Below are 17,446 nucleotides of genomic sequence, written 5' to 3' on the forward strand. Positions count from 1 at the left end.
ATACAGTTAGTACATGAAAAGCAGAATAAATGCGAATTCGATTTTAGAACATAAAAGTAATGTGCTAAGTACTTCCAGTAATGTCTCAATGAGACTTTACTTGAGGGCGGGTACTTTTGTTGTAAAGGATCAGTTGAATCTATGCAGCTTTCCATATTTGTTGTGTTCAACTGTATCAGCATTCATTTGGATGCTCAAATGCATTTGCATTTGGAAAAGATGGAGGGTCCTTCATGTTGACCGTCCTTCATGCCAACCATGATCCTTTTCCCAGGACCCGTTTGTTCTGACAGGATCTGTGTTTTCTAGCACAAGTTATCACAGGCGCATCTCGAATACTTCCTGTCCCTCTTCTGGAATCAGCTACCACACCCAATCCTTGGTTAGAAGGGGGGCTTCTACGTTTTATTCTCAAAGGGAAAAAAAGCAGAAGGTGGGAAAGGGGAGAAGGCAAAGAGCCAATAGAATGTTGATGGACTGACCCGTTTACTGGTAGGTGAAATCTCTATTCTCGAGGTCCCTGCCCATGCACTGTTCCTTGGCTCTGTGGGCATTTTATTTCTTAGTCATTTTCTTCTTTATTCTAGCCATGTTCCCCATGTGCTAGGCAGCATTCCTGTGGAGGGACTATTCCTCCCACTCCTAAGCATCAGTGTGTTCTGTTTAGCGCCATGTTACTTGAAACTTGCTACATTGTGCATCCCCATGGCTTCCCTATGATTGGCCAAGGAAGAAATAAGAAAATCAGCATTCATTTGCCCTGAGGTACCCTGAATGAGACAAGCTGAAGCTCATGATGGAAATTAGAAAGCCCACTTTGGTCTTACAGCTGAGGCATGTTTTCCAACACCATCACTCAGAACCCTTGCATTTGGAGAATGGAACTGGAGTTGCAACGGTCTTCATTGCTCAACTGGCTTTTGACTCTTAGGTATCTATAGGCCAGAACCTGGGAGGGGCTTGTGGTGGTCTGAATGAGAACGGCCCCCATAGGCTTGTAGATTAGAATACTTGTTCACCAGGGAGTGACACTATTTGAAAGGATGAGGGGGTGTGGCCTGTTGGAGGAACTACATCATTGGGCACGGGCTTTGAGGTTTCAAAAAGCCCATCTGAGAGCACTTAGGAGGCAGAGGTAGGTGGATCTCTGAGTTCAGGCCAGCCTGGTCTACAGACACCCAAGGCTATACAGAGACACCCTGTCTCCAAAAGCAAACAAAATAACAACAATAAACAACAACAACAAAAACAAAAAAACAAAATACAAAAAGCTCATTCCAAGGCGAGAGTCTCTCTCTTCCTGCTGCCTGTGGATCCAGATGTAGGACTCTCAGCTACTTCTCCAGCACCATGCCTGCCTGTCTACTGCCACATTCTCCACCATGATGACCATGGACTAAAACCTCTGAACTGTAAGCGAGGCAAATCAAATGCTGTATAAGAGTTGGCGTGGCCATGGTGTCTCTTCACAGCCACCAAACACTGACTAAGACAGTGCTCAACAGAGAGTGATACCCAAACTGCCAACGTCAACACGTTAACTGGAACACTGAGGGTGAATGTCAACAGGGTGGGCTAGTAGATAAGCTTGTGAGGTTCTGAGACCCGGTTACTGGCCAAGACCCTTTACTTTCCTGAGCCTCACACATGGTGCATCTTGATGGCAAATTGTTCAGGATGAGGGGCTACTAACTGTTCTAAAATAGAAACCAAGGTTTCTGTGGAAAGATGTCTCGAGGCTAGAAGATACTGAATTTTAATGGCCAGCTCTATCTTTCCCTTGGAGATTGCTTAGGAATAGTAAATTAACACAAATGAAGTTAATTATTTTAGACTCACATAAAAGACCCCAGAAATTAATAATATGCTGGTGGGAAACACAGGCTGGCTGCTCTCGGAATAGCCACAATAACTCATGCCACGCAGCTCTGCTTGCCTGGAGACCGCTAGTAGTAACTTGATTTGTTTCTGGGCCCCCCAACATTTCTAAGGATTCTGAGGTTTTATCCATATCTCCTCTATCCACAGCCGAAGCCTTATCCAGGCACTTTCTTACTATGATTCCTTTTGAACTTCCGATAACTCTGTGCAAGAAAATCATCCTTTCTTCTAATGAGGTCACTGAGCCTTGGAGACGTTGATGGAGTGACTCCTTTGATCTAATGCAAACACGCTAGGATCCAATACTGGAACATCAGACCTCATTTGCTGGGTGTCTTCTACCCAATCAGGATTTCTGTTTGGATATAGAATCTTCTCGCTGGCTAGGCAGCCTTTATTCATTTTCAACTGCCCAACAAACAAAAGACAATCACAATCACGTTCCCTGTAGTTCTTCTCTGGTGTGCCCTCTTGTGGCTTCCCCAGGAACATCACACATAATTCTGATCTCTGAAGATGGCTGTCTAGAAGCCGGCTGGTTTTGCCTTCTATTCTAGCCCACGACAGCAGTGTATCTTGTACAATCTCTATTCAGGGGAGGCCTCTGGGGAAACTGAGGCATTAACACAGTCGAAAGGTTTTTCTGTTCTAAAAGAGCCAATCCACCGCTTAAAACAAAACTGTGAGTTAAGGGGATAGTTCAATGGACTTGGGTCCAGTTCTGTGACTTTATTCCTGATTCGGTTGTTTCAGAGTCTCATACCTGAGCAGGAGCCATCCCAGGAGCAGGGGGGCTACCGAGATTCAAGCTGGGCCTCGTTTTACATTTTTAAGCAAGTCAACCTGCTTGTCTGAACCATGTCCTCAGGTAGAGATCGGAAAGCCCATGCCTGACGCTTTACCCGCGCAGCCAATTCATCCCCGTTCAAGGGCAACCGAGTGTAGCCTCTTGAGCAAGTCACAGTAAGTGACAGCCACCCTGGAATCAGTTCCTCGGCCCCGACAGCCTTCTTCTAGCTCAGTCTTTTGTGACAATCAAAGCAACCCCCAGTTCTCGAAGATGATGCTGATTTCCTTGGAAGCCAGGAGGCACTTGGGATTACTCCCGGCAGCCAGTACTGGGGCAGCCACGTTTCCTTTAAACAAGACATGTTTCAAGCAATGCCAGGTCTGAGGATGGGCCTACCTTACCCGCAGATCTTGGAGAAAAATAAAATAAAACATACGACTCCATCATCGTAAATTACTCTCCAGTCCAAGAGGAAGCGGATCTTGTTTAGGTCACTAGAAAGTGCCTGGTTTCCAAATAAATTGGGTCAGAAAGGCACCTGTTGCTTCCATCAGGGGAGCACCCTTGGCAGAGGAAAGAAAAGGCCAGCTGCTTCTGATATTGCCCCTGCTGTTCTTTGGCATCCTGTGGCATCGAGGGCTGGGCTGTGAGATCAGGATCCAGGATTCCGGCTCTATGTGTTGGCAATGGGGCTGACTTGGTTCTGGAGAATTTAGTCCCAACTGAGGGAGGGTGACCCTTCAGAAGGACTGTGGTGTATTAACAATTGCTTTTCTGGTTCACCACAGAGCACCTTCATAAGGCATTCAGTACACACACACACACACAACCAAATCAAAACAAAAACCAGAGTGTTCAACCCAGCCACAGGAGCTGATGGTCTCTTAGTAATGGCTTGCTACGCCTCTGGGTTGACTACTCACCTCAGCTGCTTCTGAGTTGGCTGGCTGTGTGCATGGGCACCAGCTCCCGGTGTCTCTTCTCAGAACCATCTGATGCTTGCTCATGGCACCAGCACTCTGTATATAACCTCTGCTCCCTAGACCTCGGGTCACTCTAGCCTGGCTTCTCCAGCTCGTAGGCCTTTCTAATTCCCCTCCACGTTACAGATGTCTAATTCCCTATAGACCCACATGGGCCTCCTCGATTCAGGAACCAATTGTCAGCTCTTGTCAGAGTCACATCATCCACTGATACTGAGCCTGTGGGAATCAGAGCCCAAGGTTACTGTCATTGGGGGTTGGGGAGGGCAGGGTGTGACAAGTTGGAACTGACCAGGCTCCTGCTGAGCAGACTACCAATTGTCTTGATTTAATTTCCTCATTGTGGATGGATTCCTGCAGACGGACACCAGAAAGGGCTTCAGACAGGAAGGTTTACTAAACCCCATCTTAGAGAAAAACTCAAGCCCTTGGCTACACTGTTACGCCTTCAAGGACCGTAACACTGCTAGACAAGTGATACGGTAAAGCAATATGGAGGGGTAGGCCCAGAGGGCTGGCTCTTCCTCCAGAACGTGGACACCAGTGTAGCAGAATGAATGACCTTCAGGGAACCCACTGTTTCAAACGAGCATGCCATAGATGATAGAAAATCCTACAACCTATAAATCAATGGTAACAGAGACACACAGGGCCATCAGGGAGACAGATCCATGACAGAAGCCATAAGGAACATCGAAAATAGCAACAAGGCGCACTGTCTAGCAAGCCTGTCTCCAAGGACCGCTGAAGGTCATCTGAGATGCGGGGACATCAGCTCCATTTTGCTCACCTTCCTTGGACAGTGGAGGTGGACAACTCACAAGCCACGATAAGATACCAAGGGAGCCCTGCCTGGCAGAGTGCGGATGACTTCCGTATCACGCTTTGGAAAGGACAGTGTGCCAAGGACAGTCCCCGAGCAGAGATATGCTGCCTGAGAACTCTTGCTCCATGGACTGATACAGACATCTCTTGATCGCCTTGGAAACAAGCTTTGTCATCTGCTGTCATTGTTACTGAAGCAAATACACAAGCACTTTGTTTTAAGGTTTAAAAGAATAGCCCCACAACCATGGGAAAACAATGGAAAGCACACATTTTGAAGATTGCCACGAACACTATTTAATGGAAACATGCAACCCAAACTCCGGTCCTGGTTGTCCTAGTCAGGTTTCTTCAAGAGTGTTTCCACTCTTGTCTACCCTTGTCACAACAGGGGAGTATCTGCGTCCTAGGCGGATACAGCGACAGACAAGAAGCCACTGGCCTCCATTCTCTGAGTAAACAGTCTCCTGGCTTTGTTGTCTGTCCTTGGTGGTTCCAGGTCTTATGGCACTTGCTCAAGTTTGGGCAGCAGACTACACCAGGGAGAATGTGCTTTGTAAGGTCTCTGTCCCCTGTAACAGGTGGCCCTGCTAACAGGTGGCCCAGCTCCCTGTTTGCGGAAGTGAGGAAACCCAGATCCACACGCTCTCTACTTCTGCAGAAAGAGGAGCCCAGCGAAGCAGTTACAGATAACAAGTCCATCCACCCACTGAGTTACTTTTAGCTTCCATGGATGTCTATAGCAGGTGGTCCTGCACCAGCAGTTTGGAGGTCTGTGCCTGGCATGAAGACTCCTGTGAGGACTTCAAATATTTAGCAAAGAAAGAGATATGTGCAAGAAAGAGTTATGTATTTCATGTGCAAGAAATATATATATATATATATATATATATATATTTCATGTGCAAGAATGAGATATGTATTTCCCTTTTATTTTTCCTCCTAGTGCTGAGCCTAGAGCCTGTTCCCAACTTGGGGAGAAGGCTACAAAAGAAACCAGTGCTAACCACAGCACTCTGTCCAAGGAGTAAGACAACGTCACCCCACCAGCCCCTCTAAGCAGGCTCAGACTGCAAAAGCACGATGAACCTGGCTGAGGGCAAAGCTGAGGGTACACAGCTTCCTGGGACTGACTCAAATGTTCTAGTGCTGCGCCATCCGCAGCCTTAAATAAAAGACTCTGGTAAATTATTTTAGAATCCTTCTATAAAAAGGCAAATACAAGTAGCTGCATACAATTCAGTGGTCTACTTCTATTGAAGATCATGCATGATGGCGGCAGGGGCAGGGACAAGTGAGTGTCAATATGAATTATTTTTAAAGTTCAACGGGGCTGAATGTGGGGAACCTGCCATCCTGCAAAAGAGCAGTTTTTGCCTCGAGGTACGGTGCAAGGAGGTGTAGCTGTGATTCATCTCGGAAACAGATCAAGTGGCCACCAAAGGATGCTTAAGATTCCAAAGGGAAAGGAGGAGGGTTATCAATGAGCTGTAGCTAAGATCACACGTTCCTTATCTGCAAAGAGAAAGAGTGTGTGATAAGCTGCAGCACCAAGCTGAATTCATTTGAAAGATAAAACGCAGAACCTCCGGGGCCCGAAGCGGAGCCACCCTTTCCTCTTCATCTGCCACCCTGTTGTCTTGGATTTCATGAAAACAGACTAACCACCTATCTAGAGCTAGCAAAACTTTCCTGGGTGATTCCTAATCTTTAGTCCTCAAGAGACTCCACTGACAGTGTTGCTAAAATGTAAGAGTCCCTGAAAACACAGACTCCGTATTTTAACAAGCACCCCATAGGGACGGTCATCTCCTCTCTAAATCAACCGTCCTTTACTTCTCAAACTGCTGCCTGTGATCTATTAGCAACTCTTGGAATTAGTTCAATGGCTGAAGGACAGGGGGAGAAAAAGAATGTAGGGAAGGAAGGCATGGGTAGAAAATGAGGAGGAAGCGATGGAGTGAGAGCAAGCTGAGACACTCCATTTTCCTGTGACAGAGCCTACAGATGTAGTCTTTGGGGCGGCGTTGATTCTGAATCTGCAGTGAGGCAGGACACACCATGGTTGTCAGAGCCCAGATATGCGACATCCATGGTGGGACAAAAGGCTGGAGATGGAGCATTCATGAAGCCCTCAGTCCCATCCATCCCTAGCATCACATAAAACCAGGAATGGTGACACATACCTGTGATCTCGGCATTTGTAGGGTAGAAGCAGGAGGACCAGATATTTAAGGTTACATAATGAGTTTGAGGCCATCCTGGGCTATATGAGAACATGTCTTGAAAGAAAAAGAAATGTTACAGCCAGACGTGTCCTTCAAAGACTCATCTGACTTCTCTAACTAGGCTTCCCCTTCCATGGTTCTACTACCTCCCCATAACTTATTCAAATTTGGAATCTTGAATGGATTATGCCATCAATTAATTCAGAGCCCTCATTATCTGACTGTTTATGGAAATGCCTTAGGACACCCAAAGGTGTGTTTATGAAGATCCCTGCTCCATCCAGTTGTAAACTGTAGTTGGTTGTTTTACTCTTTACTCTTTTGGCTCTTTGGGGGACCCACCACCCAGCTCCCAAATAAATCACACGGAAACTTATTCTTTCTTATAAATGCCTGGCCTTAGCTTGGCTTGTTGCTAGCCAGCTTTTCTTAAATTATCCTGTCTACGTTTTGCCTCTGGACTTTTATCTCTCTCTATTCTATATACCTTTCTTTACTTCTTACTCCATGGCTAGCTATGTAGCTGGGTGGCTGGCTCCCTCCATTCTTCTTTGGTTACCCCTTGATCCCCTCTTCCAAGATTTCTCCTCGTATTTATTCTCTCTGCCTGCCAGGCCCACCTAGCCTTTCTCTCTGCCCAGCTGCTGACCATTCAGCTCTTTATTAGACCCATCAGGTGTTCTAGGCAGGCATAGTAATACAGCTTCACAGAGTTCAACAAATGCAACATGAAAGAATGCAACACACCTTTGCATCATTAAACAAATATCCAACCGCATACAAGAATGTAACATGTCTTTCACTAATATTCCACAACAGTAAACCACCACAGTCAAGAAACTGGCCGACAAGCTAACACTTCTGTATGAAGGCAATGTTAGTGACCCACCCCTAGATGATGGGCTTGAGCTATTCACTTCCCTTGCCTTTCTTACAGTGGTATGGATGTGTCTATTCACTCATCCTGTCTTGATCCAACTTGGACACAAATGGATCCAAACTTCAGGCAAGTGACAACCACCAGAAAGACTGAAACAGTAAAGTGACACTAAGCCTGCTTAGGTCCATTGGTGTCACCTACCCTGGTGACTCCGATTCTGTAGCCTCTGGGAAATTCCTCTACGATAACCTTCCAGGGACTGAAAACCAGTGTTTGTTCAGACTCTAGCTAGCTTCGTTATCTTCAACCTAAGGAGGCAGGGGAGTTTCCTAATTCTGTGGCTCCTTCTCCATGCTGCCCCTAAGTTCTGACAAAGGCTTGTGACAAGCAGGCAGGATCAGAGGGAAGATAACTCTCTCAATGTTATGGTTTGAATGTATAATGTTCCCCACGACATCACTATCCGAATGATTGACCCCAGATGCTAGCAATGTTTTGGGAGGCTGTGGAAACTTTAGGAAGTGGTGCCTCAGTGGAGGAAGTAGGTTACTGGCGGTGGGTCTGTAGGAACATTTTATCACGGACTGCTTCCTGCATTGTTCTCCCATTTCTGGTCCATGATGTAAAGACAGCGTCTCAAGACATGCCACACCTCCTGGGATGGACTGCATCCTCTGAAACCACGGACCAAACTGAATCCTTCCGTAATCAGTTTCCATTAGAAACTCTATCACAGCCATGAAAATTGACTTAAACAATCCACATGTTAGTGTGCTTTCCCATGACATCAGATACTCAGAAAAACACACATGTAAGACACAGGCACAATTAAGAGTCTTTACTCTGAGGTCAGTCTCTTTGTTAATTAGTGACCATTTCCTTCTCAACCACTGGAGTATGCTAAGCAGCAAATGCACTACATGGTCTATCAGGGTAACGAAATTCACCTGAAGGTCCTTGAGACGGTCTCAGAAGCTACCCCAAGAACTCCACAGCATCAGCCCACAGGCCCCATCTTAAGTAGACGCTTTAGGGGTCTCTAATTACAGAGCACCATGTAGTCTCTGAGAGCCTCATTTTGTTGGGGACACGTTTGGAAGAAAGTCAAGCTCCAGGAGAAGTGCACATAACCACTTTTTAGGAGAAATGACAAACTAAGGGGACAAAGCAGTGTGGCATTTATCAGGTCACATTTGTGCCCATGATTTCATAATCACCCCCCCCACACACACACACAAACACACACCCCATTCACACACCGGTGCACAAATTTGCCAACTGATCCACCGCCAACTGTTAGATGAAGAAGCGAGCAATACAGTTTTCCTTCTTAATACGATTTGTATTTCGAGCAGAGCCCCCACTAAAGACTCTCAGTTATAACAATTTCCACATCCAGTTTACTGTCAGGATTTTTGCTGAATGCTTTCAGTGGAGGGATGATATGGAGACAAGACATTTATGTTCCTGGGCCATAAAGTAGCTGTCTTTGAGGAGATAGTGTCACTCCAGAAAGAAAGAGAGAGAGAGGGGAGAGAGAGAGAGAGAGAGAGAGAGAGAGAGAGAGAGAGAGAGAGAGAGAGAGAGTTTCATACTGCAACTTTCCTTATCGTATAAATGAGAATAATACATGCCAACTCAAATGTCTATTGGGAGAGCTAAAAATACACAGCAGACAAACAGAATTCAATAGGTACTCAGTGCATGTTGGTATCATTTCTTTGAGGCTAAAGAAGAAGAGGTAAACAGGCATGATTTTCTCAACCTGGGTGGAAGCTGAGAGAAGAGGGAAAGAGGGGGTTCACACACCCCCAAGGGAACTAGGAGGGTTGGGTTTCCTCTTGGCAGGGCAGAATTAACAATGAACATGTAGCCTTTGCAATTTAGTGGCCATGGGATTTCCTATGGCATGATGGTCTACGTCGATCTGCGAGTTAGGGTATGTGAGTTACCAAGCAGATGTATTTAGGACAACCAGACAAACAAGCTAAACTGTGTGAGGGGGCTCAAATCTGGACCCTAACTGGAAAATGCCAGAGGTATCTTTGCTTTTCTGAAATTCTCCTAATGCAAAGAACCCTGGTCATATGAGACTATTTTCACACCTGAAATACACTGTGCTGTTTGCTATTCTTTTGCATATGCTTATTTCTGTGCTTGGAATGTCTCCCCACCCTCTACCTCCTCTGCACAGTCAATACCTATGTCTAGGAAGTCTTTTCTGTTTCCTTCACAGTAGGGGAAGTGCCTCCTCCTGTACTCCGAGGCTTGCTACTGACATTGTGCTGACCCCCCTCTAACTTCCCACTGTTTCATAGGTGTTTGCACTCCCCAAGGATGACAGCACATCCTTTGAGGGCATGTGTATATATAGGCTACACAGTCCTATATATATGTCATATGTCAAATGAATGGACAAAGTCCATATGTCAAATGAATGGACAAAGTGCGCTAAAAAGAAAGATCCAGAACCAGAGCTTAACTCATTACATTAACTCATTACATTATCCACCCCCATCATACTCTATCAGCTACAGAACAAATAGCTATGTTTTGTAGGGTACTTAGGGAAATTGAAGTCTTTATAGGAAAAGGGAGTAGTGGCCTGTTAATTCCTTTCTACCTGACACTTACGTGTTCTGTTGAGTAAAATGAATTATGTTAGGAGATTATTAACGATAGGGAGCATCTTGGCTCTCATGAAAAGTGGGGTTGAGGTTGTTACTTTTTATACGTCCTCACATATTACAAAAGAATGAAGTACCATTGCTAGCTATGGAAGCCAGAGACACTTCCCTGCCACTCACTGCTCTTGTTGGCCTGGGACCCACCAGTGCTGTCACACCTGTGCCACTTAAACTCTGAAGGCAACTCTTGGATGTGGCTAAGTGTGACAGAGAGTTTTCTCCGGGAAGTGGAAAACATTATAGTCCAACATGCCCCGGCCCAGAACATCTAATGTTGTGTTGAGAGTTTCGTGTCTACTGTAGGCATGCAACTGAGGGGTAAGCCTGCTTACAGTGAACTTTAGGTCTCTTATCAGTGAGACAATGGACAAAAGATGTGTAAAAATCCATCCACTTTCCAAGGAGCACAGACTAATTCATCAGAGCTCAACATAGGAATCTCACATGTTTGTGAGATTTTGACCAACATTTGATAAACACATCACCTGAAACATCAATCTTTCACGCTTCCCAGGCTAATCCTCCCAGGGGACATGTTTTAAGAGGTAAGTCTCTGGGGCTTTGTCCTTCAACTCCGACTTCTCTCTTGGGCTGAGCCCACAGAAGAAGTCATGGCCAAGCTCGCACCAAAGCAACAGCACCATGCAGAATGGCTGGTACATTCGACATCAGAGAAGGAGGAGGAAGTCTACTGACCTTGTGAAGCTCCACAGGAGTTGGGGACATGATCTCCTTTATTTCTTGCTTCATTTTCCTCAGGGTTACCGACTTCCTGCCCACGTCTGAGGGCAGGGTGTTGCTGCGAGTCGTTTGGCTGTAGTGTGGCCGGGAACTGCTCCGTTCCTGGAAGCTGGCCTGCCGCCCCAGCTGACTGCGAGCTGTTGGAGCCTCATGATTCAAACTCATGGTGCTCCCCGACATGATTGTTGCCTGTGGCATTGACAATTTTCAGAGACAATTAAACCACGGCTAAGGGAAGGGCTTGCTTGCTCAACGTTAAGCACAATTCTCCTCCTGCCCAGTCAAAACATGGTGTCTTCAGGGCATAACCAAAGGCTGGAGAATGGACGCACTAGCCGAACTATGAAAGTCTGGAACATGCTTTGCAATTACATTTATAATGCGCATCTCAAATCGAATGGAAGTACTTAAGCCCTTGAGTTTATTTAATCAAATACCACCCCTAGCAATGCTGAGGCAAACTGAAAAGCTCCAACATCAGTTTACTGCAAACTGCACTTTAAGCACCAACTTCCCACCAAGTTGGCTCTAAGAGCTGGGGTTCATGGAGGCACCTTCAGTGTGTCTAGAGAAGTGGTCAGAAAGCTTGATGGTGGAGGCCAGGCTGCCGCTGACTGTAACGCTGCCTCTGGCCTCAACAGAAGCACTCTTTAGGCTGGAACGGGATGACTGATACAGAGGGGTCTCCTAACACTTCCAGCCTGGCACTGTCAAGACCATCTTCTTTCTGGTCCCGTGACCTGACCCAGAAGCTTGTAGAGGCATCTTTTAATATTCAGCGGCATTTGGCTTCTGTATCTCATGGCCCTGAGTATTTCTTAGAAGTGGTCTTTGTGTGATATTCTCAGGGAGGTTTAAAAAAAATTACCCTTTTATATTGGATTCAACCATTTGCTCAATTTAATCATCGCTCAACTGTGAGGCTTGGATTGGATTTTTACCAACGAGAGGGAAGTTTGCTCAGCTTCAAATATATTCCCTGAATAACACATAACCAATGGCAAGATTATATCCCTGAATCTCAGAACCAGAACAAAAAAAGAATTTGAAAGCAGTATCATGATGGGAATGGACATTTCTCATGTTAGAAGGTGCCAGGATTCTAGAAACAGGACTGTGGTCATCTCTCTATTCCTTATGTGATGCTTATATACAAAAGTGTGCACTGGTAAACGTGCCTGAAACTACGGAAACAGAAATTATGCCCATACCCAGGTGAATAAATAAAATGCAGTTTGATGACATTAATGAAAAAGCTATAAAGCAACAAAGCTTGATTTGTTGAACTCTTTTGAACGTAGTCATTAACTTAAGCCTCGTAAGTCTGGAAGGTAGGCCCTTCACTCATCCCAGTTTATAGGAGACCGAAGCGCAAGGCATTTTTCTTTATTTTTATATTTTTATTTTCCGGAGCTGGGGACTGAACCCAGGGCCTTGCACTTGCTAGGCAAGCGCTCTACCACTGAGCTAAATCCCCAGCTCCTCAAGGCATTTTTTTTCCCAAGGTCATACAAGCAGTAACTGAACCAAGGGCACTTGCAGTAGCTATCCACTAAAGGGAACACTGCCAAGTGAACAGCATCTTTATTTGTTGTCTGATGTCAGAGTTTACATCTCCCCATTGATGCTCAGTGTGTACGTGTGCCACTGAGAAAGCACAACAGGCAAGCATTGGCGCAGATATACATAGATCTAACAACTGCATGAGAGAGAGACGAAACCGACACACCGGTTCTGACTGGACCACGTACGTCACTGATGCTTTTGAGAATGGAAATTCTAGCTGCAGACAAATCCTCGCCGATGACCGAGCACTGCACATAGTGTCACTTAGTATTCAGCAACGGCATATGTAGACTTTAGAGATTACGCGTCTTATTCCTTCACAATGGGAGGAAGACAAGAGACACCTGGGTAGGTTCTGTAACTTGTCACGAGTCTGGTATGGGGGATCCCAGCAGTCCGGTTGCAGTCTTGTTCCTTGACCAACAGGCTCTCAGGCTTCTTCAGCCACATAAACTTCCCTTTTGTAGGTAAAAAGTCTCCAATATTTCTAATATTTAAGCAAATGTAGGCGTCTATAACATTATGTATTTCCAATAAATACCTTTTTTTGAGGCTTATTAACAATCTGTGGCCAGCTGTGTTGGTGTCATGAGACATCTTTCATTTGATGGCACTGACATGGGGCTTATGTGTTTAATCTGTGGTAATGGACAGCACCCTGTGATCATTTTTTTTTTTTTCCTGCAGTGGTGACGGTCTATCCATTGTTCTTACCTACTTAGACTATTTATCTGCTTTATTTATATCTATTTTTCTTTCTCTCTCTCTCTCTATTTTTTTTTTTTGTGAGATCCACAGGAAGCATGTGGGAAATAAAACACTCCGTCACTGAGTCTGAGGGCTGACTGACAGTCTGGCTTTGACAAGTCTGAGATGCCAGAGGAGACAGTGTCAGTGGGTTTTACTAGGGTCCAGTGGCCAAGAGAAGAGGTAAGAACAGCTCCTCCTTCAAGTTTTCAAACCCTGACTGGATGGCTCATTTACACTAAACGTCAAGGGAATGAACAGCATCTGAAAAGGATTATAAAAGTTAAAGTAGAAATACCACTTAGGTTCAGGCATCTGGTTAAACTTTTGTCTGTTAAAAAGGTTAAAGGAGCATTAGTTAGGAAACAGCAGACTCAGTACTTGATTATTCTTGTATTCACTGAGCATCAGGTTCTCTATCATTCTGGTAAATATTAGATCACTATAATTTCTGGTTTTTAAAGCATTTTATTTTGATTTTTCAAGACAGGGTTTCTTTGTGTAGCCCTGGCTGTCCTGGAACTCACTCTGTAGACCAGGCTTTTCCTGAACTCACAGAGATCCGCCTGCCTCTGCCTCCTCCCAAGTGTCCGGATTAAAGGTGTGCACCACCACCACCTGGCAATTCCTATATTTTATACACCAAAAACTGGTTAAAAATTACTCGAAGTCTTAGTTTGAGTTTTTAGCCTCAGGGAAGGCTGTACTTTTTTTCAGTGATAAAGCTGAACCTAAATTATTGCTAGCAATAATGAAAATGAGTAGTAAATTCTCATTTTAATCACAACTAATTAATTAACTAATTAATCATTTCAGCCAATCTGTGTTTATAAGCTCCACAGTTTGCTTTAACTTCTGATGTTGAAGGTAAATTTCATCCACAGGACTCCAGCTTTGATAAAAATGTAACAGCTTTCCCAATCAAGAGAACATGGTTCACTTAATGTTTCAAGGTTTTGTGATAACAGTGTAAATATGACTGGTGAGCGTTCCTCTTCGCTGAAGATTTAACTTCTCTCTGGCTTAGAGCTCAGCCCCTTTCCTTCCTTCCTTCTTTTGTAATATCCTGGGCCACACCACATAAAGCTGCTATGGAGGTACCTGTGGGCTTCTGGAACATACTTCCATGGTGGTGGTTTTCATGAGCTAACTCAACTTCTAGGTAATGGCCCAGGCTCATCCAGTTACTTTTTATAGGCCAATGTACACAATGTAAAAGAATCTCTAAGAAGAGTGAGTGCAATACAAGAGAAATGTATCAAGACGGGAAAGACATGGGAACCAAAGTCAGTTAGGTAAGTGCATTTGCTCAAGAATTATGAATCCATGTTCCTGATTCAGCCTGTGCCACTTGTGATTCTATATACAGGGGGTGGTAAAAGTTTAAATAAACCAGCCGGCACTTAAGAATTGTGCTCTTTTTGGAAACTGTATAAAACAGAAATCAATAGCTCATATCTTAATTTCAATTTTATAAGTCTATCCATACCCAGGTCCTTTAACTGTGCTCTGAAGCCAAGATTCATGCCACGTAATACTATGGTGTCTATAAATTCAAACTGCTGTTTTCCTTTAGAATTCTCTTTGCAGGTTCACAAACATTAGAATCACATAAAGTCTCCACACATGCAATTGAGAAGCAAAATAATGTAAAGATGAGTAACCAGTTTAGAGGCGCGAGAGTTCCACCTGGTAGTGCCATTCGCATTCCTTAGAGTGACTTGGGGACCTCGTATGACATCAAAACAAAAATGAGACTTTTCACCACTTTACTTTTTACAGCTTAGAAACTTTAAAAGAACATAAAAGGAAACATTCCAGGCCTTCCCTGACTAAGTCTGAATACTGTCAGCAGATTCACGGCTTTGTTTAAGCAATCACCCAGAGTCCAGCTGTTACAATCCAGCTTATTCCTCCTCCAATTCGGGTGACATTAATACAGAATTAAGATTTCCAATGAACAGCAAAGCAGGGAGGAGGAGTATTCTGCATGCTTATCAAACAGACTGGCATTTTTAAAAACAGCCAGGTGATTATCAACTTAAGGGCAAAACCAAAACACAACTGTGTTTCCTCTTATGTTCCTCTTAACGATCAAATTAATTTCTATACCAGGTACAAATGAAAACATGCCAAAGAAACCTTTCTAAAGCAGCTAAGAGAAATGAAATGCACCACGGTCGGGAGACTGGGCTGGCTCCTTAGCGATTTGGTGGGAAACAGGTACAGTCAGGATTAGCAAGGGAGCGATGGCGGAAGCCACAAGTCAGTCAGAACTGCATTGTGTAAAATCAAACTGCTGTCTGGAAGGCAAGGGCGCGGGGGTGGGGGTGGGGAGGCAGCTTCACAAGCAAAAGTATAAACAGAAAGGGTAGCTACCAAGAGAGTCATGTTTCTCAATGACACACGCCTGTCAGCTTTCTCCTGTGGAAAGGGGTTAAAGCTTTTAAATGAACGGCTGTGATCAATGCAAACGTAAAAGGACCAAAAATAAACAAATACATAAATAAAAATAAAAATGAATGTAGAAACAAGTTTAAGCATCATGACTGAGGCTACCTCAAGCTCTCTCAGGATCCCCGACTGGCCGCAGGTCTCCAGGTCCTCCAGTGCTTGAGACCAGAAGTTTTCCTCTTGTTCAGCCTCTGCACTGTCGGAGGCCCCTGCGAAGCTGCCCGCAAGAAACACATTCTGGGTTAAGGAAGATGCGTGCATGCATGCACGTGCGTGCACACACACATAGTGCACACATGCGCACAAACTTGTACACACATGTACATACACTTCTGTATACTGTATGTTTCTCCTCATTTTACACACACGCAAAAAAAAAAAAAAAAAAAAGAGGAGAAAAGAGATCCACTTTCACCAAGGTTTCTTTGGACTGTGGCCTCCAAGTAAAGGCATCTCTGATATGTTAGGAATGCTAAGTGGCCTGCAGAATTAAATGGCCTTTGTCACTACTAGCTGGCTTTGAGAATATTTATGGCTATTGCTGGCTGGCTGCATTGATGTGGCTGTGCTGTGGCAGATGGCACCATGGGAATATATTTTCTCTGCTCCATCTATGGGGGAGCACACATCTCCTCTAAGAATTTATAACATCGTTATAAACAAATTAATACTTTTACTTTTTAATTTTCTTAAAAATGTTTTGATAAGGAACCAACCCTAAGTTATCTTTCTTCACTAAGGAAGTATGGAACGTGGGCTGAGGGAATGGCTCATTCAGTAAAAATGCTTGCCCTGTAAGCATGAGCACCTAAGTCTGATATCCAGAACCTATGTGGAAAAGCAGGGTATGGGAATACACACTAGCCATCCCAGTCGTGAGAATGTAGAGACAGATGGATCCCTGGGGCCTGCGGGCCAGCCAATCTAGCCTCATTAGTGAGCTCTGAGTAGATGGGTTCCTGTGGTTGCACGGACACACACACACACACACACACACACACACACACACACACACATGCCCCTCTATGGTTCTCTTGTCTGGGACTGGTGGCAGCCACCTGTAATCCCAACACCTAGGAGTCTGTGGCAAAGAGGAAAGCCTGGGGCTCCATAGGGGAGACTCTGCCTGAAAGCAAAGGAACTCTGGATGTAGCCTACATGTGACTTAGTATGAAACTGCCTGTAGGAGAAGGTAAAGGAGTTGATTGCCACAGAAAGGACATGGTTCCTAGAAGCTGACACCCCCCCATCCCACCCCCCCACCCCCCCAATCCCCCAACCCCCCACCCCCGTGCTACTCTGGGAAACTGTATGTTGCTTGGTGTTATCTGGCCCTCACTGGGCAGGCACACGATTTGGGAACCTTCGACGTGGCTGATGTGGGTGGTTAACATGATGACTTCACAAGGTCAATGCTAACAGAAGCTGCCACTGGGTGTGGAGGGGTGCAATGCTTCCCTCTGAGACCCGGAAGTCGCCAGCATCGGGGGAGGGGCGACCACCTTACCCGCTGGCTGTGGACCGATCCCAGTCTTCATTACTCAGCCCCGCGTCTGGATAAGTCTGGCTTCGAGGCTTGGGGACCGGGGACAGGCTGCCTCTTTGTTTTGGACTCCTCCAATCATAGGTGTTGAAATTGTATCCTGAAGTCTGGAAAGTGGAGC

The 17,446-nt window shown here is 45.1% G+C and overlaps 1 protein-coding gene across 5 annotated transcripts in view; it reads right to left on the reverse strand.

Annotated features, from left to right (window-relative positions):
* The window catches only part of Grip1 (glutamate receptor interacting protein 1), a 100,226-nt gene that overhangs the window by 20,917 nt on the left and 61,863 nt on the right, over positions 1–17,446 (reverse strand). For all 5 annotated transcript variants that reach the window (XM_059245491.1, XM_059245490.1, XM_059245489.1 and 2 more), the window contains 3 exons: positions 17,290–17,446; positions 15,888–15,999; positions 10,971–11,204 (listed from right to left, as the gene is read on the reverse strand). In XM_059245491.1, coding sequence (XP_059101474.1) covers positions 10,971–11,204; positions 15,888–15,999; positions 17,290–17,446 — 503 coding nt within the window. The remainder of the gene's footprint in view (positions 1–10,970; positions 11,205–15,887; positions 16,000–17,289) is intronic.

Source organism: Peromyscus eremicus, chromosome 18, assembly GCF_949786415.1.
Source record: "Peromyscus eremicus chromosome 18, PerEre_H2_v1, whole genome shotgun sequence".
Classification (NCBI taxonomy): Eukaryota; Metazoa; Chordata; class Mammalia; order Rodentia; family Cricetidae; genus Peromyscus; species Peromyscus eremicus.